Below are 27,023 nucleotides of genomic sequence, written 5' to 3'. Positions count from 1 at the left end.
ATTTGATTTGATTCCATGCGACAAAATGGCAAGAAAAAACAATGACATTTCTAAGTGACCCCAAACTTTTGAACGGTAGTGTAAGTGGGAACTCCTTCAAGACTGTTGGAAATGCATTCCAGGTGAGGCTGTTTGAGAGAATGCCAAGAGTGTGCAAAGCTGTCATCAAGGCAAAGGGTGGCTACTATGAAGAATCTGAAATCAAAAATATATTTTGACTTGTTTAACACTTTTTTGGTTACTACAGGATTCCATACGTGTTATTTTGTTTTTTTAATGTCGTCACTGTTATTCTACAATGTAGAAAATAGTAAAAATAAATTACAACTCTTGAATGAGTAGGTGTGTCCAAACTTTTGACTGGTACCGTAGTTACGAAAAAAGTGAATACAAATATTTGAGAAAAATATCTAAGAAATATATTTAATAAAAAAGTAATTAAACTAGTAACATTGCTTGAAGATTGTCACATATGACGATCTGTTTACATTAAGCTTGCATTATGGGTAATTCCACGGAAACGAAATTGCGCCAAAAAAAAATGATTTCAAAGTTTAACAAAACATACAACTCTATGCACAAGGACTATATTTAACAATGCACACTGAACATGTACAAAAATCACATTTACTGGAAGAACTATGCAGATGCAAAGTTTGGTAGCAGAATTTCTGTAAAATCTCCCTGTTTTTTGTGTGAACATGTTTTTCCAAAATTCTGTTAAATATCTGCTCCGAATTAAGATTAAAATATGTCTGCAGAAAGAATGGGGTGTCAGCTATGACATTACTTTCTTGAGTTAAAAAAAAAAAAAAAAAACGTTTGATTATTGAAATGGATTTACACCTGGTAAAATAATTGCGGTTACATAATTTAATCATGGCTCCCTGATCTGTACTACACAGAAAGGCATAATTATGGATATGTAAGTCATTCTCTTCATGGTGATGTATCCTAAATAGGTACACAAAGGTAGGAATATGCAATATCTTACTATGCATATTTGGGTATTATTCTATACACTGGCTATTATATTAATGAGCTCTGCCACCAAACACCAAATTTGGTTGGTCCGGACCAAATCTGAACCGATCATATATATCTTAGATTGGACATCAAAGTACAGCACAGTAGAGGTCAGTACAGTAGAGCTCAGTACAGTAGAGTATAGTTCAGTACATGATAGTGTAGTCAACTCTACAGTACTGTGCGGTACTGTGCGGAACTCTACTTCACTCTATTATACTCTACGGTACAGGACTGTACTGAACAATACTCTACTTTTCTTTACCCTACTGTATTATACTGTACTGAACTATAATCTACGTTTCTTTACTATACTCTACCGTGCTGTCCAAACTTGTGAAACAAACATCTAATGGGTTCAGATTTGGTCTTAACCAATCACGGACATCTACGCTGAGTGTACAAAACATTAGGAACACCTCTTTCTATGACAGATTGATCAGATGAATCCAGGTGAAAGCTATGACCCTTTATTGATGTCACTTGTTAAATCCACTTCAATCAGTGTAGATGATGGGGAGGAGACAGGTTAAAGAAGGACTTTTAAGCCTTGAGGCATGGATTGTGCATGTGTGCCATTCAGAGATGGAATGGGCAAGACAAACGCTTTTGAATGGGGTATGGTAGTAGGCGCTTGGCGCCCCATTTTGAGTGTGTCAAGAACTGCAACACTGCTGGGTTTTTCACGCTCAACGGTTTTCCGTGTGTATCAAGAATGGTCCACAACCCAAAGGACATTCAGCCAACTTGACACAACTGTGGGAAGCATTGGAGTCAACATGGGCCAGCATCGCTGTGGAACGCTTTCGACACCTTGTGGAGTCCATGCTCCGACAAATTCAGGCTGTTCTGAGGGAAAAAGGGAGTGTAACTCAATATTAGGAAGGTGTTCCTAATGTTTTGTACACTCAGTGTATGTTTGGGCCAAATTAAGGCCTGTCAAGACGTCTGTGGATGTTGAAATCAGGGCTGGTTCGGACCAATCGAAAAATGTATGTAAACTACTTTTCAACATCCATGGACGTCTGGTGTCGGTCAGTGGGTGAGGATGCTGGTTACAGTAAATGGAAAGAGATGGGGCTCATGAGTAGGTGTCAATAAGAGCCGGGAGCGGTGACATTAATTGGAGAGAGACAGAAGAAAGAGAAGAGAGCGAGGGGTTGACCACCAGATAACAGAAAGAAAAGTTATTAGCTGAACATAACAGTATGCCAGCGGAAGGGAGAACATTAGCAGGTGACCCAACTGTGGTTTGTGACTACTATGATTTGGCACTGTAGCCAATTCAATGGCTGAATTTACGTTAACGATTTTTCTGAAATTCTGTTACTGATTTGGTAACAGAATTTTTTGTTATAAAAAAAATAAAAATGATATCTGTAAAAACACTATATCTAATTGATTGGTCTACCTTTACGTGTTACTTGTTTGAATTTTCATTATCCTCCCTCCACATGCTGTATTATAGAAATTTTTAAATATCTGAAAAGGATATGTTGATTTTTGGTAAGAAAAAAAAATTACCTAAACTAAATATACAGTGCCTTCAGAAAGTATTTATACTCCTTGACTTATTCCACATTTTGTTGTGTTACAGCGTGAATTCCAAATAAACTCAGCAAAAAAAGAAACGGTTGACAGTGAGAGAACGTTTCTTTTCTTGCTGAGTTTAATTGGAATTCAGGCTGTAACGTTTATTTTCAGCAAACTTAACATGTGTAAATATTTGGATGAACATAAGATTCAACAACTGAGACATAAACTGAACAAGTTCCACAGACATGTGACGAACAAAAATGGAATAATGTGTCCCTGAACAAAGGGGGGGTCAAAATCAAAAGTCAGTATCTGGTGTGGCAACCAGCTGCATTAAGTACTGCAGTGCATCTCCTCCTCATGGACTGCACCAGATTTTCCAGTTCTTGCTGTGAGATGATACCCCACTCTTCCACCAAGGCATCTGCAAGTTCCCGGACATTTCTGGGGGGAATGGCCGTAGCCCTCACCCTCCCATCCAACAGGTCCCAGACGTGCTCAATGGGATCGAGATCCGGGCTCTTCGCTGGCTATGGCAGAACACTGACATGCCTGTCTTGAAAGAAATCACACACAGAACGAGCAGTATGGCTGGTGGCATTGTCATGCTGGAGGGTCATGTCAGGATGAGCCTGCAGGAAGGGTAACACGAGGGAGGAGGATGTCTTCCCGGTAATGCACAGTGTTGAGATTGCCTGCAATGACAACAAGCTCAGTCCGATGATGCTGTGACACACCGCCCCAGACTATGACGGACCCTCCACCTCGATCCCGCTCCAGAGTACAGTCCTCGGTGTAACACTCATTCCTTCGACGATAAACGCGAATCTGACCATCACCCCTGGTGAGACAAAACCGCGACTCGTCAGTGAAGAGCACTTTTTGCCAGTGCTTTCTGGTCCAGCTATGGTGGGTTTGTGCCCATAGGTGACTTTGTTGCCGGTGATGTCTGGTGAGGACCTGCCTTACAACAGGCCTACAAGCCCTCAGTCCAGCCTCTCTCAGCCTATTGCGGACAGTCTGAGCACCGATGGAGGGATTGTGCGTTCCTGGTGTAACTCGGGCAGTTGTTGTTGCCATCCTGTACCTGTCCCGCAAGTGGGATGTTCGGATGTACAGATCCTGTGCAGGTGTTGTTACACGTGGTCTGCCACTGCAAAAACGATCAGCTGTCTGTCCTGTCTCCCTGTAGCGCTGTCTTAGGCGTCTCACAGTACGAACATTGCAATTTATTGCCCTGACCACATCTGCAGTCCTCATGCCTCCTTGCAGCATGCCTAGGGCACGTTCACGCAGATGAGCAGGGACCCTGGGCATCTTTCTTTTGGTGTTTTTCAGAGTCAGTAGAAAGGCCTCTTTAATGTCCTAAGTTCTAATTGCCTACCGTCTGTAACCTGTTAGTGTCTTAACGACCGTTCCACAGGTGCATGTTCATTAATTGTTTATGGGTCATTGAACAAGCATGGGAAACAGTGTTTAAACCCTTTACAGTGAAGATCTGTGAAGTTATTTGGATGTTTACGAATTATCTTTGAAAGACAGGGTCCTGAAAAAGGGACGTTTCTTTTTTTGCTGAGTTTAGATTAAATATATACTTTTTCTCACCCATCTACACACAATACCCCATAATGATGAAGTGAAAACACGTTTTTAGAAATGTTTACACATTTATTTAAAATTAAATACAGAAATATCTCATTTACATAACTTATTCACACCTGAGTCTATACAATGCAGAAGCACCTTTGGCAGCGATTACAGCTGTGAGTCTTTCTGGGTAAGACTAAGAGCTTTCCACACCTGGATTGTGCAACATTTGACGATTATTATTTTCTAAATTCTTACAGCTCTGTCAAAGTGGTTGTGGTTCAGTTCAAGACAACCATTTTTAGGTCTTGCCATAGATTTTCAAGTAGAATTAAGTCAAAACTGTAACTCGGCCACTCAGGAACCATCACTGTCTTCTTGATAAGAAACTCCAGTGTAGATTTGGCTTTGTGTCTTAGGTTATTGTCCTGCTGAAAGGTGAATTACTCTCCCAGTGTCTCCACAGTCTTTAATGATTACAAGCATACCTATAACATGATGCAGCCACCACTATGCTTGGAAATATGAAGGGGGAAAGGGAATCAGAGAGGTGCGGGGGGCTGCCTTAAATCGACATCCAGGTCTTCGGTGGTACTCAGTAATGTGTTGTATTGGATTTGCCCTAAACATAACACTTTGTATCCAGGACAAAAAGTGAATTGCTTCGCCACATTTTTTGCAATAAGGCACTAAAGTAATACTGCAAAGAGGATGCATGTTTTGGAATATTTTTATTCTGTACAGGCTTCCTTCTTTTCCCTCTGTCAATTAGGTTAGTATTGTGGAGTAACTACAATGTTATTGATCCATCCTCAGTTTTCTCCTATCACAGCCATTAAACTCTCTAACTGTTTTAAAGTCACCATTAGCCTGAAGGTGAAATCCCTGAGTTGTTTCCTTCCTCTCCGGCACCTGAGTTAGGAAGGACGGCTCTATCTTTGTAGTGACTGGGTGTATTGACACACCATCCAAAGTGTAATTACTAACTTCACCATGCTCAAAGGGATATTCATTGTCTGCTTTTTTTATTTTACCCATCGACCAGTAGGTGCCCTTCTTTGCAAGGCATTGGAAAACCTCCCTGGTCTTTGTGGTTGAATCTGTGTTTGAAATTCACTGCTCGACTGAGGGACCTTACAGATAAGTGTGTGTGGGGTACAAAAATTAGGTCGTCATTCAAAAATCATGTCAAACACTATTATTGCACACAGAGTGAGTCCATGCAATTTATTATGTGACTTGTTAAGCAAATGTTTTACTCCTGACCTAATTTAGACTTGTCATAAAAGGGGTTGAACATGTATCGATTCAAGACATTTAAGCTTTTCATTTTTTATTAATTTGCAAAAACTTCAAAAAACATAATTCCACTTTGACATTATGGGGTATAGGCCAGTGACAACAAAATCGCAATTTTATAATTTTTTTATTCTGGCTGTAAGACAACAAAATGTGTAGGGAAAAAAACAAGGGATGTGAATACTTTCTGAAGGCACTAAGTGTTGACATTAGTTGTAAGTGTTGTACATCAAAACATTTGTGTTTTGATGTACTTCTAAAATCTTTGAATACTTTTTCTGGTAGATGTTTTCTAGGAGCCCTTTTTCCACCTGTTTGACAAGAAATCAAAGCCTGCTTATTCCACATTTTTGAGATGGACACTTTTTGAGAAATGTATATATGCCTAGGGCTGTGGCGGTCATGAAATTGTGTCAGCCGGTGATTGTCAAGCAAATAACTGCCCGTCTCACGGTAATTGACCGTTAAGTAGCATAAACACATTTAGCATCTCCTGGTTTCCACACACCTACAAGCCACTGATGCAGACCTTTGGAACATCTACATTTTAAAATGTCTAATAAATCCATTTAATATAGCCTCTACCATCACAATAAATCCATTATTTATTTTGGACAGGTCTAAAGAAACATTATATGAAGAATGTAGTCTATTTCAGAAGAACAAAAAGTATACTCTGAGTTGATCTTATGTTAAGCCCTGATATGGCTAGAATTCCGGGCTACACTAGTTCATTTAAAGGCCAAGAGTTGCTTAGAATTCCGTGGCATTATTTTAAAAATGATTTTATAGTATGAAGAATACAATTGAACATAGCTTACTTTTTTATTAAGTACTGTGCCGCCTTGTTCATAGATTTGTCTAAAGCTTTTGACACTGTAGACCATGCGATACATTTGGGTAAGCTGTCGTCAATAGGACTGGGATTGGATGCCTGTTGTTGGTTTCATGACTATGTAAAGGATAGAAGTCAGGCTGTTAGAGTTGACGGCATCCAGTCGGAGTCATTGGAGTTGGTTAAAGGGGTCCCACAAGGTTCTATACTTGGTCCATTACTGTTCACTCTCTACATAAACAATATCGGTGATGAGATAAGAAAGTGTCAAATTAATTTATATGCTGATGATACTGTCAGGTACTCTACCACTTCAACGGCTGACCAAGCATTATCACTATTGGAAACAGGTTTTAAGATATTACAAGGGTCTTTTATACAGCTGAAACTTGTTTTAAATGCAAAGAAAACACATTCTATGATTTTTAATACATTCAAAAAGTTGGTTGAAAATACACTTGCACTTACGAGCTTAGATGGCTCTCGAATTAATCAGGTCTCTGCATATAAATACTTAMGGATATGGTCGGATGATAAATTGTCTTTTAAAATGCATCTTGACAAACCTTGTAAACGGCTAAAAATCAAGCTATGCTTCCTCTATAGAAACAGGACACGTTTGTCCTCTACAAATAGAATATAAATTGTGCAAGCTACTTTTATGTCTGTTATAGACTATGGGGATATTATTTACATGCATGCTACGGCATCCACACTTAAAATCGCTGGATGCTACTTATCATTGCACACAAAGGTTTATTACGGGTGCTAGCTACAGAACTCTTATTTCAAAATGTAGGTTGGACTTCACTGTCTGTGAGACGAGAACAACATGCTCTCGTGTTTGTCTATAAAGCACTTCTGAATAAATGACCTTCTTATTTATCATCACTCATCGATATTAGAATTTGAATTCCTAAAACCAGGTCTCAAGCATGGATTACACTTGAGGCCCATGCGATTTCCACAGAGTTGGGTATGGCTGCCTTTTCCTGTTACGCTCCTTGCTTATGGAATTGCCTGCAGACTAAACTTAAACTTGAGACTCTTGTCCCCCTTGCCCATTTAAAATATTTATTGGAGGATTTTTATTTTTGTATTGCTCGTAACTGTTTTTTCGGGTAATGCAAGTTTTTGTGCTGTTAGGGGAATAAATTGTGTAAATGTAATCTGCTGCTGTATTTTTTTGTGTTATCTGTGATCGTTTTGTTTGTATTGTTTAGTTTCTTAATCATTGTACCTAAACTCTATGTGTAAACATGTATACGCAGGGCCCAGCTGTAAAAGAGACCTTGGTCTCAGTCTGTGTTCCTTGTTGAAATAAAGGTATAATAATAATAATAATAATAATAATTAAAAAAAGGATATTTTCTCCAAACAATTTTAAAGGAAATGCACACATGAAGCTATTCTGTGTTGAAAGGTTAACAAAAAACTGGTCCTATATGCTTAATTTAGAGTTATTTATGCAACTATAGTTGTAATACAAATGTTGGGCTATATGTTTAGATTTTTCATACATTCTAAGGCTGCATGATGGGACACTAATGATGCACACACTTCATCAGTCTCGCAGTCTCTCGCATTACTCTCGACCTTCGCCTCTCCCGAGTCCTTACGGGAGTTGCAGRGATGAGACAAGACAGTAACTACTACTACCAATTGGATACCAATTCAATCTACTATCCCCATAGTACAAAATTTGACCTATTCTATTTGTCAACTTGTCCTTCTGTGCAATAAATAAAAATATGCCAAACTCTGGGACAGTTGTGCGATGAGATAGATCCCAAATTAATACAACCACTCGCATCAAAAAATATTTTCTAAGCAATGAGGCTGATCGTCTAGCTTAAAATGTTGATAAACTAACTATTAGGCTATCATCCCCAAACTTGAAACACACTCCAGTATGTATGCCAGTTAGGCTCTATACCTGTTCTAAAGCAGATTAATGTGCTTAATTTTAAGAAGTTATTTGTCCACTTTGTGATACAAACCTTATCAAAACATATAGGCCTATGGGCTAGGATACATGAGGTGTGCGACTATGATTAGAAAAAGTCACAAAAAAAGGTACGCTCTGTTTCTTGCGTTAATGCACAAGCTGGCATCATTCAGTATAATACATAATTCATGTGATAGGCTAATATTGCCACACATCAGACTATTCTTAATTGAATGTCTTTACATATATGTGTGAAATGAGTTTTGATTTAGAATGGACCATTATCATGTACCTGTCTCAGAACAGGGGCATGGGGGGAAAAAAACGACATGTCATCTATGCACTTAAATAGCAAATACAGGGAAGCTTTTGCCATGGTTCATTTTCATGCCAGCCAGGTAGGCTATGTTCCTGTGTTAAAGTGACGCAATGTGCTTAATTTTAGGAAAGTTGATAAATACAATTTAGTAGGCCCAGCCTATAGAAAGCTGATGGGACCCTCTCTTAATAGAGGCCATCAATATGCTGTTTTCTCAAGCAATTGCATAGCCTACAGAAATGTTGTGCAACATGAGCTCATGGGCACTCATGAGGTGTTTGATTAGATTTTCAAATACATTTGCATTGATGTCAGAATGATTAGAGGGACAATAGAGTAGCAGGCAGTTAGCAAGTTTGGTACGCTACTAATGACCATCAGCAGCATCAGAGCTTGGAGAAGCCTAATTACCGTAACTAAGCGGTCACGTAGAATTTGACTGTCGTCATGACTTGTGACCACCGGTGTGGTGGTAATACGGTCACCATAGCAGCCCTATATAGGCCTTAATTTCTCAATAATATAGACTCTTAAGGGGTCTAACACAGTCTACGCAAACAGAGCCAACGGAAGATTCAGTATTTTTGGAGCAGACTGGTACTTCCGAGAACACAATCACCTGCATCTTTCATAGCGAGCTAGCGAGGGACTGGGAATGAGGGGAGGAGAACAGTATAGGCAGGTCGGCCACCAGACAGACCAAGTCAGAACTGTGCACTAGGCCTATCTATCGATAATCAAAAGCTGCATTTCGCAATAGAATGCTGTATCTGGCAATTTCTTGGCTTACAATGTCTCGCAATTTCAGTACAGCAGGGCCAATCATCAATGAATAGGCTAGGATATTCTACACACAACAGGCCAAAGACTGAACACCCACTCGCATCAGTAGCGAAGGGCAGGCGAGCCAGCGCGAGGGAGAGAGAGGAGGGGGCAGGCAGAAAGAATGTCTTAGTAATCTGTATTTCATAATGTATTTTTTTGCATGCCTCGCTAATTCACCAAAGTAGCCTAAAGCTCGCCTTTTCCTTTCTGGTTTAACTTAAATTACACAACTTTCCCCAGGCCTTTATAGGCTACCGTTTATAATATAATTATATTTTTTGTGATAACTGCACTGTGATTTTAAACATTATTTTTCAGTAAGGAATGTTGTTAAGGATCCGAACATCATTTAAAAGTTAGTTCAAACCCCTAGTGTAGAGCCCTTTATCTTTCATTTGACATGCTCCTATGAACTTGACATGTTGGTGCTCATGGAAATTACCTTATTGCTTCATTATAACGTGTCAAAATGCTCTATAACAGCATCTATAAGTTTTAAGCAATATAACAAACATAACACTTCAAATAAACTATTATTTGTTTTACTGAAACTTCAATATACATTTAACATTTACATTTAAGTCATTTAGCAGACGCTCTTATCCAGAGCGACTTAATATCTATCAACATCATACAGTATCCATTTTTTGCTTGTGCTTGACAAGTATTTATTCCTATGAAATTCTCTCTCTCTCGCTCTCTCTCTCCTGTGATTTCAAGGACTCTGTGGCTTTGTCATCTCTTGCTGTTTCCAAGACAACCAAAGCAAACACGTGGCCGAGAGAGAGAGAGAGTTGGAGGATTCTCTTTAACAGCAACACACTCCACAAACACAGACAACCAATTGAACCATTGCAACGAAGAACCATATTTTAGTCTGTAGGATTCAATTGTTGAAAACACAGACAAAGCAACATGCCTCCAGCTGACTTCCATTCTAGCTAGAGATGGTTATAAAATACCAGCTAAAGACAGGCCCTTCAACACCATCAAACCCCTGGGTAAACCTGATGTACAACGGATCACTATGATCAATAGCCAATACACTCAGCCATTCCAAATAATCAATTTCACACACCAATGGTTCTGATCAACCTGTATGTAGAACATAGACCTTACCGTGAAATGGTTACAAGCCCTTAACCAACAACGCAGTTCAAGAAAGAGTTAAGAAATTTGTACTAAATAAACTAAAGTAAAACATTTAAAGTAACAATAACAAGGCTACAGTTGAAGTCAGAAGTTTACATACACCTTAGCCAAATACATTTAAACTCAGTTTTTCACAATTCCTGACATGTAATCCTAGTAAAAATTCCCTGTCTTAGGTCAGTTAGGATCAGCACTTTATTTTAAGAATGTGAAATGTCAGAATAATAGTAGAGAATTATTTATTTCAGCTTTTATTTCTTTCATCACATTCCCAGTGGGTCAGAAGTTTACATACACTCACTTAGTATTTGGTAGCATTTCCTTTAAATTGTTTAACTTGGGTCAAACGTTTCGAATAGCTTTCCACAAGCTTCCCACAATTAGTTGGGTGAACTTTGGCCAGACTGACGAGTTTCAGAAGAAAGTCTTTGTTTCTGGCCATTCGAACCCACAAATACTGATGCTCCAGATATTCAACTAGTCTAAAGAAGGACAGTTTTATTGCTTCTTTAATCAGGACAACAGTTTCCAGCTGTGCTAACATAATTGCAAAAGGGTTTTCTAATGATCAGTTAGCCTTTTAAAATGATAAACTTGGATTAGCTAACACAAAATGCCATCGGAACAAAATAAATGATTGCTGATAATGGGCCTCCACACCTATGTAGATATTCAAAAAAAATAATAATAATAAAAAGTTGGAAATAGTAATTTACAACATTAACAATGTCTACACTATTTCTGATCAATTTGGTGTTATTTTAATGTACAAAAAATTCACTTTTCATTAAAAAACAAGGACATTTCTAAGTGATCTCAAACTTTTGAACGGTAGTGTATTTTTTTTTTTTTAAGCCCTGTCAAGTTCGTTTTGCTATCGTTGACTACTCGTTTTGCTATCGCTACCTATTGCTATCGTTGACAGCCATTTTCATGTCTTGCCATAGATTTTCAAGCCAATTTAAGTCAAAACTGAAACTAGGCCACTCAGGAACATTCAATATCATCTTGGTAAACAACTCCAGTGTATACTTGACCTTATGTTTCAGGTTATTGTCTTGCTGAAAGGTGAATGTCTCCCAGTGTCTGTTGGAAAGCAGACAACCAGGTCTTCCTCTAGGATTTTGCCTGTGCTTAGCTCTATTCCTTTTCTTTCTATCCTAAAAAGCATCCTAGTCCTTAGCAATGACAAGCATACCCAAAACATGATGCAGCCATCATGATGCAGCTCCTTGTTAGAAATCTATATTATTCAATTATTGCACCCACACTGCTCGCGAGCGTCTGCGTTGCCAAGGGCTGAAATAGATTGCGCTGAAAGTCCTGCCTCTCCCATCGCCTCATTGGTTTATAGAAGCAGGTACGCACGTGCCATCTCCTCATTGGTTATACCCACTTGGGGGACTGAAGACGAACGAGGTCAGTGGCGGTAATGCACCTAATTTATGAAAGTTGCCAATCGCAATATAAAGTCGAGAGAAGAAAAAGCATGGAAGGATGAGAGATGACTAGAAACAATTCGGTTGACCGTTTTATGTGTGGATTAATTGGTGGAGTAGAGGACCTTGTGCATTTCAGGTAAATTAACAACTCAATGTTTATATCCCAGGACAAATTAGTTAGCAACAGCAAGCTAGCTAAATAGGAAAGATTAGCTAGCAAGTGCAAGCTAGCTAGCTTAATGTCCATAAATGTTTAATACTTTTCGACCTGTTCCCAAATTAATATAATTGGTTCAGAGTTTGTTTTGATATTTTAACCTGCATGTCATGATCGCGTTTGGTGTGCGGGTACAAAATACAATTATGCACGATGGCGCAGCCGGTTTGGGTTCCGTGTTAGCCTCTTAATTATTGCATAACGGTAAACCTAGACACGTGATTCTTATAGCATTCCTGGTTCCTCTCTAGGTTTTGGCCTTTTTTCCTAGCCACCGTGCTTCTACACCGTGCTTTTACAGCTGCATTGCTTGCTGTTTGGGGTTTTAGGCTAGGTTTCTGTACAGCACTTTGATATATCAGCTGATGTAAGAAGGGGTATATAAATACATTTGATTTGATTCCGAGTGGTGACGCAAGGCTCGCAACCTTGGTATACCCACTGGGTATGATTATGGGCCTTATAGCGTTCACATGATAATGGAGTCAGATGGAATATCAGAGTAGGATCATAGACCCCTACACTAATTCTCTGTCATCGTTAGACAAAGTGAATTTTCACTATTCTACAATTGTAACATGTTAAGCAAAAATGTTCTCCTGAACTTATTTAGGCTTGCCATGACAAAGGGGTTGAATACTTATTTTCACCGTAACATTCACATGGGTAGGGTTGCAAAATTCCCCAAATTCCACCCGGGATTTCTGGAAAACCTCACAAGTCCAACACTGACATCAGTGTGTGCATGTGTATGGTTGCAAAATTCCTTTAACCTGGGAATTGGGGAAAGTTTTCCAGAAATCACGGGTGGAATTTTGCAACCTTACGCATGTGAACGTTACCGTGAAAATGTTAAGGGTCTTACATTTTAGCAGAGTGAAAGACTTGACACATCACCTACATTGGAACCCTCCCAGGATCTCATTAAATGGGCACTTGACAAACATGTGACAACCACACAGAGACTGTTACTAAGGGGCCTCTCTGGCTAGCCCACCCCAGAGACAAGGAAAGTTAACGTTAGTAGCACCCGGAGATGCTAAAACACATATCATCATACAGAAGATGATATACACACAATATAGGGCTCCTGAGTGGCGCAGCGGTCTAAGGCACTGCATTTCAGTGCTAGAGGCGTCACTACAGACCATGGTTCGATTCCAGGCAACCAGCCATGATTGGGAGACCCATAGGGCGGCGCACAATTGGCCCAGCATCGTCCGGGTTAGGTTTTGGCCGGGGTAGGCGGTCATTGTAAATAAGAATTTGTTCTTAACTGACTTGCCTAGTTAAATAAAGATTAAATAAAAAATTAAACACACCAGGCTAACCATATAAAACAACTTTCACACAATGCACATGAAATTCACACGGTCAGGAGAATGTGAGATCATCTGCTTTTTGACACACACACCCTCTTCAAGAGAAGAGAGGGCAGAGGAGATGAGGTTAAGAGATTCACACAGACATGGCAGAATGGAATAAGAGAGAAAGCTGTGAAAGAAAGAGAGAAGTCAGAAAATGAGAACAAAAAATGGAAGAGGGAAAAAAATTGTTATAATGAAAAATGATTGAAAGATGAGGGAGAAAGATGACAGCAGGTGGGAAGTTGGTCAGAAGAGTGTGAATAGAAAGGGAAAGGGATTGGAGAGAAGGAAAGTTAAGAGTGCACTCACTCATAAATGACATCACCCAGAGACCATCAGCAGTGAGGAGTAAATCTTTACACCAGGGCTGCCCAATCTTGTCCCTGGAGTGCTACCCCCCCCCCCCCGGTAAATTCACTCCAACCCCAGTTGTAAGTAAACCGATTTGCTTATGAACCAGCTAATTATCAGAATCGGTGTGCTAGATTAGGGTTGGAGCGAAACCCAGGAACAGGGTTGGGCAGCCATGCTTTACGACTAGTGGAGATGAGAGCCTGACATTACCTTCTCCTCAGTGTTCACAGTCACTTAGAGAACGTACAACACAATGTTTGCTTGTTCACATCTCCTCATGAATTTCAAAGGAATTGACTGGTGTAAGAAATGTAGTGGAAACTCATGCTTACCAAAACAATGACTTTAAATTAACTCTGGGGTAAAGGGTAGATCATAGGAGCGCACCATATCTCTCTCACTCGCTCTCTCTGTCTGACAGACATTTACTTCCCCCTAGTGTTCAGCACATAGCACTGCCACCCAGTCAGAGATGTTACAACTGCAGAGGTTGTGCCCGAGGCTGGTCTAGCGGGAAACACCACCACCTGTAGTACACATGCACAACCCCAACGTGGGTTTAAATCCCAGCCCCATCACTATTCTGAATCTCCCTCCCTCTCATTGCATGCTAGGTCAGAGGAGAATCAGCCTGTGTAAGAGGTCAAATGTATGCATGTCTATTTTCCAAACCAGCCAGAAACTAGACTGTTGTTGATGTCCCAGTGTTTTTGGGAGATGCATCACCTTTTCTTTTGTAGAAAACAAAAGCTTTAGTGCTCTTCAGCAGTCTGAGGAGAATGAAACGTCAGGGTTAGAGGTTACCTGGCGGTGACGATACTCTGCAGCAGTCTGTGGGAGGAGTCTGAGAGGTCAGAGGGCACCAGGATCTCTACAGGGTTGACCTTTAAGACTCGCCCCTCCAGCTCACAACGCGTTGGGCCGTCCACAAAACAATCCAACAGCACGTCACCTGTACTGGGCTGCACCGCCTAACACACACACACACAGCAATTTTTGCTAGTCACTATTGGCCCGATTCAAAGATATACATTTCCTATGCACACCTTTCCTACGCACTTCTTAGTAGTTGTTATTCAGACTTACAGTTTCTTATGCAGGCGCGTAATGCGCTCTGCAAGTGTGGCTCTCCGGCGCACAATGAATACATTTAATTAAACCGCTGAAAATCTTCCCACTTGCTGGCGAACATATTTTCGTGGTGTTTTCATTCAACAGGGTTTTCAGGACACTTATCTTAAGCCATCCCTTTAAATACTGTTTATCTTTATTTTGAATATTGTCGACAGACTATAACTAGAATACATTGAGAGAACGGATTAAGATATATTCATCTCCATTTCAGCACCAATTGGTAGATTAAATTATCTACATGATCAGAATATTTTTTTAGGGTTAGGAAAGTATTTATGGATAATGAAAAATGGTTTTCAAAGCCTTTACATTAGAAATATATTGATGAATAAAAAAATTGTGGTTTAATTCATAAAATATTGGAAGGTGAGAAAAGTGCACAATAGGTGTTGAATAATAGTCCTATAAATCTACCCTAATCATGGAACTGCAATGACAATGGTCCAGTCATTGTCAACCGTGCACCAGGCTCCAGGTTTAAACTGCTAAGTGTGGTCTGAGTTAAATAATGATTCAAATAGGCTGCAGGTACCAAATTATTGCACTACTTTAGCCTAATATTATCCACTATTGTTAGTGACCCTCAGGAACAACTACACAGACATAGGGAAAAAAGGTAAACGGAATGGAATAGAAAAATAGAGCCTTTACGCAGAAATGAAAAAGGTGGTTAGATTAATTCTGAAAGCTTCAATATTCAGTTCATCAATGGTAAAATTGGAAGTAATATACAATATCATTATAATATGGAGAATAGTATGATAAAATATACCCTAATTGCCCGCACTGATCATGAAACTGTGCAATGACAAGTGCCAACTCTTGCGCCGTGCGTCAAGTTCAAAGTAATGGTTTGAGCTCCATAATGATTTAATAAGCTTACTGTACATGTCGCAATTTATTTTGACTATAATTTGTAATTGGCCTTCATAAAATAGTATCCACTATTACTTGACCCTCAATAACAATAACAAGGAGGACAGCGTTTACTGAAGAAACAAATAAAAGTTAGGCTAAGTCAAACAAAGGAATTCTATGAATGTAAGGAAAGGAAACAAACACTAAATTATTAAATATTTATTACTTATGGTCGCTACCGATAGTGGCTAATAATATTTAACTTTTAGCCTACAAATTGAAGAAAGGGGCATACCCATCATGTCAAATCAAATTTTATTTGTCACATGCGCCAAATACAACAGGTGTAGACATTAAAGGAAAAATGCTTACTTATAAGCCCTTAACCAACAATGCTGTTAAGAAAAATACCTAAAAAATAATAATAATAGATAATTAAAACCTCTACAGGATCGCTGTGTCCCCCACGGGTTGAGCTAACGTAGCCTAATGCGATTAGCATGAGGTTGTAAGTAACAAAAACAAATCCCAGGACATTGGCAGAAAGCAAATAATGATTGTTAATCTAACTGCACTGTCCAATTTATAGTAGCTATTACAGTGAAAGAATACCATGCTATTGTTTGAGGAGAGTGCCCAGTTATGAACTTGAAAAGTTATTAATTAACCAATTAGGCACATTTGGGCAGTCCTGATACAAAATTTCTAACAGAAATAAAATGGTTCATTGGTTCCAGTCTACAATTTTGCACATACACTGTTGCCATTTAGTGGCTAAAATCAAAATTGCACCTGGGCAGGAATAATAGATTATGGCCTTTCTCTTGCATTTCTTATAAGATGTGTTTTTTTTATTTGTACCGTTTTTCTTCTTTGTATTATCTTTTACCAGATCTAAATGTGTTATATTCTCCAACATTCATTTCACATTTCCACAAACTTCAAAGTGTTTCCTTTCAAATGGTATCAATATAAATATCCTTGCTTCAGGTCCTGAGCAGTTACATTTGGGTATGTCATTTTAGGCGAAAATTTCAAAAAGGGGCAGACAATAGCGAGGCTACATACAGAGGGTACCGGTACAGAGTCAATGTGCGGGGGCACCGGTTATTCGAGGTAATATATACATATGGGTAGAATTATTAAAGTGACTTATGCATAGATTCCAGAGTAACAGAAGCGTAAGGGGGGGGGGGGGGGGGGGGGGGGGGGGGGGGGGGGGGGGGGGGGGGGGGGGGGCAATGCAGTAGTCTGGGTAGCCACTTTATTAGATGTTCAGTCTATGACTTGGTTGACTGGAGTCTTTGACAATTTTTATGGCCTAACTCTGACACCGCCTGGTATAGAGGAAGCTTGGCCCCGGTGACGTACTGGGCCGTACGCACTACCCTCCGTAGTGCCTTGCGGTCGGAGGCCGAGCACTTGCCATACCAGGCAGTGATGCAACCAGTCAGGATGCTCTCGATGGTGCAGCTGTAGAACCTTTTGAGGATCTGAGGACACATGCCAAATATTTTCAGTCTCCTGAGGGAGAAAATGATTTGTCGTGCCCTCTTCACAACTGTCATGGTGTGCTTGGACCATGTTCATTTGTTGGTGATGTGGACACCAAGGAACTTGAAGCTCTCAACCTGCTCCACTGCAGCCCCATAGATGAGAATGGGGGCATACTCGGTCCTCCTTCTCCTGTAGTCCACAATCATCTCCTTTGTCTTGATCACATTGAGGGAGAGGTTGTTGTCCTGGCACCTCACGGCTAGGTATCTGATCTCCTTCCAAAATACTGTCTCGTCGTTGTCGGTGATCAGGCCTATCACTGTTGTCTTACGCAAACTTAATGATGGTGTTGGAGTTGTGCCTGGCCATGCAGTTATGAGAGAACAGGGAGTACAGGAGGGGACTGAGCACGTACCCGAGGGGCCGCCATGTTAAGGATCAGCGTGGCGGATGTGTTGTTACCTACCCTTACCACCTGGGGGCGGCCCGTCAGAAAGTCCACGATTCAGTTGCAGAGGGAGGTGTTTAGTCCCAGGGTCCTTAGCTTATTGATGAGCTTTGAGGGCACTATGTTGTTGAACGCTTAGCTGTAGTCAATGAATAGCATTCTCAAAGGTGTTCCTTTGTCCAGGTGTGACAGGGCAGTGTGGAGTGCAATAGAGATTGCATCATCTGTGGATCTGTTGGGGCGGTATGCAAAATTGGAGTGGGTCTAGGGTTTCTGGGATAATGGTGTTGATGTGAGCCATGACCAGCCTTTCAAAGCACTTCATGGCTACAGATGTGAGTGCTATGGGTTGGCAGTCATTTAGGCAGGTTACCTTAGTGTTCTTTGACACAGGGACTATGGTGGTCTCCTTGAAACATGTTGGTTTAACAGACTCAGTCAGGGAGCGGTTGAAAATGTCAGTGAAGGCACTTGCCAGTTGGTCAACGCATGCTCAGAGTACACGTCCAAGTAATCCGTCTGGCCCTGAGGCCTTGTGAATGTTGACCTGTTTAAAGGTCTTACTCACATCGGCTGCGGAGAGCGTGATCACACAGTCGTCCGGAACAGCTGGTGCTGTCATGCATGTTTCAGTGTTACTTGCCTCGAAGCGAGCATAGAAGTAATTTAGCTTGTCTGTTAGGCTCGTGTCACTGGGCAGCTCTCGGCTGTGCTTCCCTTTGTAGTCTGTAAAAGTTTGCAGGCCCTGCCACATCCAACAAACGTCGGACCCGGTGTAGTATGATTCGATCTTAGTCCTATATTGACGCTTTGCCTGTTTGATGGATCGTCGGAGGGCATAGCGGGATTTCTTATAAGCTTCTGGGTTAGAGTCCCGCTCCTTGAAAGTGGCAGCTCTACCCTTTAGCTCAGTGCGGAGGTTGCCAGGTAATCCATGGCATCTGGTTGGGGTATGTACCTACAGTCACTGTGGGAATGATGTCCTCGATGCACTTACTGATGGAGCCATTGACTAATGTGGTGTACTACTCAACGACATCGGAAGAATCCCAGAACATATTCCAGTCTGTGCTAGCAAAACAGACCTGTAGCTTAGCATGTGTCCACTTCCTTACTGAGCGAGTCACTGGTACTTCCTGGTTGAGTTTGTTCTTGTAGGGAATCAGGAGGATAGAATTATGGTCAGCTTTGCCAAATGGATGGAGGGATAGCTTTGTACGCGTCTCTGTGTGTGGCATAAAGGTGGTCGAGAGTGTTTTCCCCCTCTGGTTGCACATTTAACATGCTGACAGAAATGAGGTTAAAAAGATTTAAGTTTCCCTGCATTAGAGTCCCCGGCCACTAGGAGCGCCGCCTCATGATGAGCATTTTCTTGTTTGCTTTTGGACGGTGTACAGCTCATTGAGTGTGGTCTTAGTGCCAGCATCAGTTTGTGGTGGTAGGTAGACAGCTATGAAAAATACAGATGAAAACGCTCTAGGTAGATCGTGTGGTCTACAGCTTATCATGAGATACTACCTCAGGCAAGCAAAAACTCAAAACTTCCTTAGATATCGTGCACCAGCTGTTGTTTACAAATATATGGCAAGACTTGAAAATGGCTGTCAATGATAGCAATAGTCAACAACGAAATTGACAGAGCTTTAAAAAATAATAATATGTACACTACCGTTCAAAACTTTTGGGGTCCTTGTTTTTGAAAGAAAAGCTTTTTTTTTTGTCCATTAAAATAACACCAAATTGATCAGAAATACAGTGTAGACATTGTTAATGTTGTAAATGACTATTGTAGCTAGAAACATCAGATTTTTAATGGAATATCTACATAGGCCCATTATCAGCAACCATCACTCCTGTGTTCCAATGGCATGTTGTGTTAGCTAATCCAATTAGCCAAAAGGTTAATTGATCATTAGAAAACCCTTTTGCAATTATGTTAGCACAGCTGAAAACGGTTGTCCTGATTAAAGAAGCAATAAAACTGTCCATCTTTAGACTAGTTGAGCATCAGCATTTGTGGGTTTGATTACAGGCTCAAAATGGCCAGAAACATAGAAATTTATTTGGAAACTCATCAGTCTATTCTTGTTCTGAGAAATGAAGGCTATTCCATGTGAGAAATGGCCAAGAAACTTTAGATCTCGTTCAACGCTGTCACAGAACAGCGCAAACTGGCGCTAACCAGAACAGAAAGAGTGGGAGGCCCCGGTCCACTTGCTCAGTAGTGCACAAGTACATTAGAGTGTCTAGTTTGAGAAACAGACGCCTCAATAGTCCTCAACTGGCAGCTTCCTTAAATACATTTAAAAAAAGGACATTTCTAAGTGACCCCAAACTTTTGAACGGTAGTGTACATAGACCGCCACCCCTTGTTTTACCATAGGCTGCTGTTCTATCCTGCCGATGCAGTGTGTAACCTGTCAGCTGTATGTTAATCATGTCGTCGTTCAGCCACGACTCAGTGAAACATAAGATATATGTTAATAACATAACAGTTATTGATGTCCATTTGGTGCGATATACGTGCTTTTAGCTTGTCCAATTTCTTTTCCAGCGATTGTACATTGGCCAGTAGTAAGGATGGCAAGGGCAGATTAGCCACTTTTCGGCGGATCCTCACAAGGCACTCCAATCTCTTTCCCTGTTATCTTTTCCGTTTCTTTCTCCTGCAAATTACGGGATGAGGGCCTGTTCGAGTGTCTGGAGTAAATCCCTCTCGTCCGACTCATTAAAGAGAAATACTTTGTCCAGTTCAAGGTGAGTAATCGCCGTTCTGATTTCCGGAAGCTATTTTCGGTCATAAGAGACGGTAGCAGCAACATTATGTACAAAATAAAAGTTAGAGAAAATGCAAAAAATAATAATAATAGCACGGTTGGTTAAGAGCCCATGAAACGGCAGCCATCCTCTCCAGCGCCATCTTCGAGCATAAAGAATACATGTTGATATGCTTTTCCATTTCCTACGATGACTGGTTTCACATTATTATCCAGTGATAAGGTAAAATATATCTAAAACAATTGTTATTTGGCCTACACACACACACACAATCCCCTTATCCAAACTGATTACTCATTTACCTAGCTCTTATCAATTTATAAATTACAGTGCATGGAGTATGCTGTTATTTCTATCGCAAAAAAATTAAGTAAATGCTTTTTCCACTTGGAACCGGCAGGTTCGCTCGACTTTATTCATGGTTTCCGTGTGCGTAAAGAATACGCTTAGAGAAAAGTGCGTAAAATGGGGAATGAAGTTCCATTTACGTGCACATAACTCGGGTCTGATTACCCCACATTGAGCCTGTGTACGTAGAATTGAGTGTGTACTCACCACCAGCCCAATGATTAGTTGTTTTCTGTGTTTATCCCAGGTCTCACTGAGACAGAGCAGGTAGCTCTCTGGAGGATCTGTCACCACACCATCACACTCCCCCTCCTCCACATCAACCAGACTATGCACTGGGTTGACGTCTGATACCCAGGGTCAAGGGTTAATAAGCACACTATAGTGGGCTGAAGTCATCACACACAGGAGGACACTACTGCAGCTGTGAGCAGTTGACTACTCTTATGCCCGGTCCATACATCACCTGTTTGGATATGGTGAATAACACAACACACACACCAGCATATGTAAGGATACCCTCCCCCACCAGTGTAGACTTTGTGTAGAGAGCGCTGAGTTGGCGGGTGAACAAAGTGTTCTTATTGACTCCAGAGGCCTTAATGGCAGACGTCTCTGTCTGCTTCACCACGCCCACCTGAGGTGAGAGAACCAATCACAGTCATTCAAACGTAAACCAGACACACTAACATCTGTCATCACTGACAAATAATTATTGTTCTTCCTAAATTAATGTCCGAGATTAATAGCATTTGACTGTTAATCTGTGGCAGACAATACCATCACACATAAACAAAGGCTATGGTGACATTTAACAGTTGTATGCCTAAAACATTTCACATTGCATTACTTAAAATACTCTGTCTGCCCTTTGACTTCGATAATGAGTTGCAACAGTAATGGGCCTGACTGGAGAATCTTGAATCTGCCCTGTTCCACACCTTGTAGCCCTGGGAGACAAGGCGTCGTACGTGAACAAACAAGCGGTGTGTGGGAATGCTACACGTCATGAAGTTATGGTCCAGGTGACAGAAGATGTTCAGCTGCTTCGCTGCTTTCTACACACACAAACCAGTGACAGATATTTAGCTCCCTTGCTGCTATCTACATACACACATTGATTAACACACTTCAGGAAGTTATAGTCCAGGTGACAGAAGATGTTCAGCTTCTTCGCCGCTCTACACACACGCCTCTCACCTCTGCGTCCTCTCCAAAGAACCTGTACTTGTATCCACACTCCACAGCCAATAGAGCGTCTTTATGTTGCTCTTTAATCTGCAGGTACTGCTGCTCCAGAGGAGTGTACCCACTCTTAGAGATCCTACAGGGGGCACTGGTCACAGAGACTTCACCCCCTACTCCTGGAGGAGTCTTCATTACACCCCCCCTTCTTCTTCTTCTTCCTCCTTCTCCTGGCTTGGCAAACTGAATGAGGCTGAGGGCCTGGGAAGGATCACAACAATAACGTTTCCATTTAAAGCTGCAATATGTAACTTTTTGGGTGACATGACCAAATTCACATAGAAATGTGTGTTATAGATGTGTCATTCTCATTGAAAGCAAGTAAGAAGCAAATTCACATAGAAATGTGTGTTATAGATGTGTCATTCTCATTGAAAGCAAGTAAGAAACGTTAGATATGTTATATGTGTACTATGCTTCCTGTTCTTAAGTTGAATTTTTGCATCTTTTACTTTCGGTTTTGTACAGCAGCTTCAAACAGCTGAAAATACAATATTTTTGGTTATGGAGAACATATTTCACAGCAGTGTAGATGGTACAATGATTCTTTACACTATACTTGCTTCTTTTGTCACAAACTGAAATTAAGCAAACTATTAGAATTTTAGCAACTAGTTAATGCCGGAGCGATTTCTACATAGTGCAACTTTAACATTCAGTTTCAAACTCACAGAATCCAATTAATTAGGAGAAAATCAAAAGAGAAAGGTGATGATGATCTCCTACCTGTTTTTTGGTTGATGGCTCTGGACTCCGCCACTCCTCTTCTTCGCTTTTCTGTCTCTCTTTATCGCCAGTCATTTCTCTGTGGGCCACAGCCTCCCTACCTCCTACATCCCCAGGCCCCTTACCTCCATGAGCACACCCATCGCCTACATCACCAGGCCTACCACCTGCATCCCCAGGCCTGCCACCCGCAGGGCAGACGAAGCCCTTCAGTCTCTCCAGGGTGGAAGAGGAGAGGCTGCCTGCCCCTCGAGAGGAGGGGGCCCTGATTTCTGATAGAAGAAAGGGATAAGAGTTGAAATGAAAACTGGTAGTGGCTGTGTAAACAAACAAAGTGTGGATTGCAGGCAAATTGAATTATTTCAAAGTAAGTACATATTTATACACTCTCCTTCAAGGTAAATCATTTTCTGATTTGGGTTAACATTTTCAAGGGGGTGCCTACTATAATTCTGAGTGTGGACTGGACAAGCCTCCACTCTCTAATTTGAAGCTTTCAAAATAGTTAACAGCTCCTTTACATGTCAGAATGTTGAATAAACTTCATTTGAAGTTAGTATGCATAGTGTCCACTGATTTCATCCTTATATTGTTGGAAATTTGAAATAAAATATCCACAGGATAGTATTATTAATCGCACTTCAAAATGTGTTTCTGAGCGTGGCTCTAACAGCTTGTTAGTTAATCATGTGCACACGCAAGTACATGCACGGACACACGTGCACAACGTAAGTACATGCACACATACCTACCAAGCTCTTGTAGGTGTTTATATGGTTTTGCCCATGTGCCAGGAGATTGAAATCTCAACGGCAGTACCAGTGTTTTGAAAAGTTGGTTTAATAATACTTTCCTGTGGATATTTTGTATAAAATGTTCAGAGGCATAAGGACCAACTGCCCAGACAAACGGTAGAGTAAGCTCAAATAACATTTTATTCATCATTCTGGCTTATAGCAGTTGTCAGAGGAAACAACTAAATCAAATCAAATCAAATTTTATTAGTCACATACACATGGTTAGCAGATGTTAATGCGAGTGTAGCGAAATGCTTGTGCTTCTAGTTCCGACAATGCAGTAATAACCAACAGTAATCTAACCTAACAATTCCACACTACTACCTTACACACTACCTGTTGTTGTTGTCTTACCCGTTGTTGTCTTAGCTAGCCCTCCCAATCAATACCTGTGATTGCTTTATGCCTCGCATTAGGTCTCTCTCGAATGTCAATATGCCTTGTATACTGTTGTTTAGGATAGTTATCATTGTTTTAGTTTACTGCGGAGCCCCTAGTCCGACTCAACATGCCACAGATACCTCTTTTGTCCCACCTCCCACACATGCGGTGACCTCACCCAGCATAACTAGTGCGTCCAGAGATGCAACCTCTCTTATCTTCACTCAATGCCTAGGTTTACCTCCACTGTACCCGCACCCTACCATACCCGTCTGTACATTATGCCCTGAATCAATCCTACCACGCCCAGAAATCTGCTCCCTTTATTCTTTGTCCCCAACGCACTAGACGACCAGTTTTGAAAGCCTTTAGCTGTACCCTCATCCTACTCCATCTCTGTTCCTCGGGTTAACCCAGGCCCTGCGTGTCCCCAGGCGCTCACATTTGTTAACTTCTGTAATAGCCTGCAAAGTTCTGTCATACTTTCCAGGTCTATCTATGCCCAAACAGTTCGAGCATCTAATTTAAAGAAAAAGAATTTAAAGAAATAAGTCTCTCACTGTTGCCACCAGTTATAGACCCCCCTCAGCTCCCAGCAATGCCCTGGACACCATATGTGAATTGATTGCCCCCCATCTATCTTCAGAGTTCGTTCTGTTAGGTGACCTAAACTGGGATATGCTTAACACCCCAGCAGTCCTACAATCTAAGCTAGATGCCCTCAATCTCACACAAATTATCAAGGAACCCACCAGGTACAACTCCAAATCCGTAAACATGGGCACCCTCATAGATATTATCCTGACCAACTTGTCCTCCAAATACACCTCTGCTGTTTTCAATCAGGATCTCAGCAATCACTGCCTCATTGCCTGCATCCGCTATGGGTCTGCGGTCAAACGACCACCACTCATCACTGTCAAACTCTCCCTAAAACACTTCTGTGAGCAGGCCTTTCTAATCGACCTGGCCCAGGTATCCCGTCAGTAGAGGATGCCTGGTCATTCTTTAAAAGTAATTTCCTCACCACCTTAAATAAGCATGCCCCTTTCAAGAAATGTAGAACTAAGAACAGATATATCCCTTGGTTCACTCCAGACCTGACTGCCCTCGACCAGCACAAAAACATCCTGTGGCAGACTGCATTAGCATCGAATAGTCCCCTCGATATGCAACTTTTCAGGGAAGTCAGGAACCAATACACGCAGTCGGTCAGGAAAGCAAAGACCAGCTTTTTCAAGCAGAAATTTGCATCCTGTAGCTCTAACTCCAAAAAGTTTTGGGACACTGTAAAGTCCATGGTGAATAAGAGCACCTCCTCCCAGCTGCCCACTGCACTTTAGAAAGAAAGGGTCCAGATTGTCTAGCCCAGCTGATTTGTACGGGTCCAGGTTTTGCAGCTCTTTCAGAACATCTGCTGTCTGGTTTTGGGTGAAGGAGAAGCTGGGGAGGCTTGGGCAAGTAGCTGCGGGGGGTGCGGAGCTAAATATACTTTTTTTTCTATTGTGTTATTGACTGTACGTTTGTTTATTTCATGTGTAACGCTGTGTTGTTGTTTTTGTCGCACTGCTTTGCTTTATCTTGGCCAGGTCGCAGTTGTAAATGAGAACTTGTTCTCAACTGGCCTACCTGGTTAAATAAAGGTTAAATACAATTTTTTTTAATAAAAACATTACAAGTAATTATATTGCTTTGTTTCAGACTGAGACCTTGCTATCAAGTCTGATGTATTATGGTGCTTTCAAGACAACTCTGAAAATCGGAACCTCTGATAAACGTACGCAAAGAAAAAAAACGTGAAGCTTCCTATTGGTTGATTTTGATACTTCCCAAGTGGGAAACCCAGTGCTTATCTTTCTCAACGAGTTTCCAAGTCAGAAATGTCAGCGTTTCCGGGTTCCGAGTTGTCTTGAACACGGCATTTGGCAATGGGTGCTCACCATCGACACGCCAGGATATGACCTCACAGCTCATGTCCTCCTTTTCCTGCCCATTATGGGCCAATTTGGCTCGTTTCCATAATGACCCATCATTATTATTCGGAGAATGCTTATGCTGCACAATACAGAAAACACAGTAGAGGGAAATAGAAAACAACTTAATTCATAGTGTGCAACACAATACCATTGATATAGATGTGTGTGAGAGCGACAAAGGAAGTAACGTTAGCTAACAACAATAGTTACATGCAAAGTATAAAGCCATTGCTTTCTCACAACTCTGTCATGCACTTTGATTGAGCTATGTCTGAGTTAAATGCTTTCTTTGTATACAGTTACACAATAACATTCGCAGTCTGTGTCCTTACCTTTCCTCTAGGTCCAGGTTTCAGCCTAGCGCATAGCTCAACAGAGTTACCGATAATACCGGATTGAACGTTTCTGTCAGGGGCACTGCTGCTCAACCCGCCGAAGTAGCTACTTATGGATGTCTGGGTAGTGCAGGACTTCTTGATTGATTTAGGCATTTTCACAGATAATTTGCGAATATAAAGTCTCATGCACAACGAAAAATTATTTGCATGCTTTGTTTCATCTTCGATATTTGCGAATATGCGGGTCTCTTCCTCGCTTCTTCTTCTTTAAATGTGTATTGGCGGATGGCAACCAACTGAAAGGTATATACAGCGCTACCTATCGCCCACTGCTAAGGAGTGCGAATTCTCATTTTGTGAGACGAAAAAGGGAAGAAAAAATGCCCCAYGAGGCTGCTGGGTGCACCCGATAAGCCACCAATCACCCCATTAAAAGGTGGAAACATCTTACCAATCACACAATTCATATGGTAAATGTGGTATCCCACACGCCACGTGTGTGGTACGCGTTACCCCTGAAAAGTGATTCAAACCACACATCGTACTGTGTAATACGCGACCCTTTCAACGGTGATTTTAACTGAGACTAA

General features: G+C 41.1%; 1 protein-coding gene across 1 annotated transcript in view; it reads right to left on the bottom strand.

Moving 5' to 3' along the window:
• The window catches only part of msh3 (mutS homolog 3 (E. coli)), a 121,741-nt gene extending 95,017 nt beyond the window's left edge, over positions 1-26,724 (bottom strand). The window contains 8 exon segments of the mRNA XM_024002453.2: positions 14,712-14,878; positions 21,178-21,317; positions 21,490-21,607; positions 21,912-22,028; positions 22,171-22,416; positions 22,942-23,213; positions 26,060-26,174; positions 26,428-26,724. Of these exon segments, the coding sequence (XP_023858221.1) occupies positions 14,712-14,878; positions 21,178-21,317; positions 21,490-21,607; positions 21,912-22,028; positions 22,171-22,416; positions 22,942-23,213; positions 26,060-26,174; positions 26,428-26,619 (1,367 nt within the window). The 5' untranslated portion in view covers positions 26,620-26,724.
• Between the last annotated feature and the right edge of the window lie 299 nt (positions 26,725-27,023).

Source organism: Salvelinus sp. IW2-2015, linkage group LG15 (assembly GCF_002910315.2).
Source record: "Salvelinus sp. IW2-2015 linkage group LG15, ASM291031v2, whole genome shotgun sequence".
NCBI lineage: Eukaryota > Metazoa > Chordata > Actinopteri > Salmoniformes > Salmonidae > Salvelinus > Salvelinus sp. IW2-2015.
Note: the sequence above shows the minus strand (reverse complement) of the source record. Positions and strands in the feature narration are given on the sequence as shown.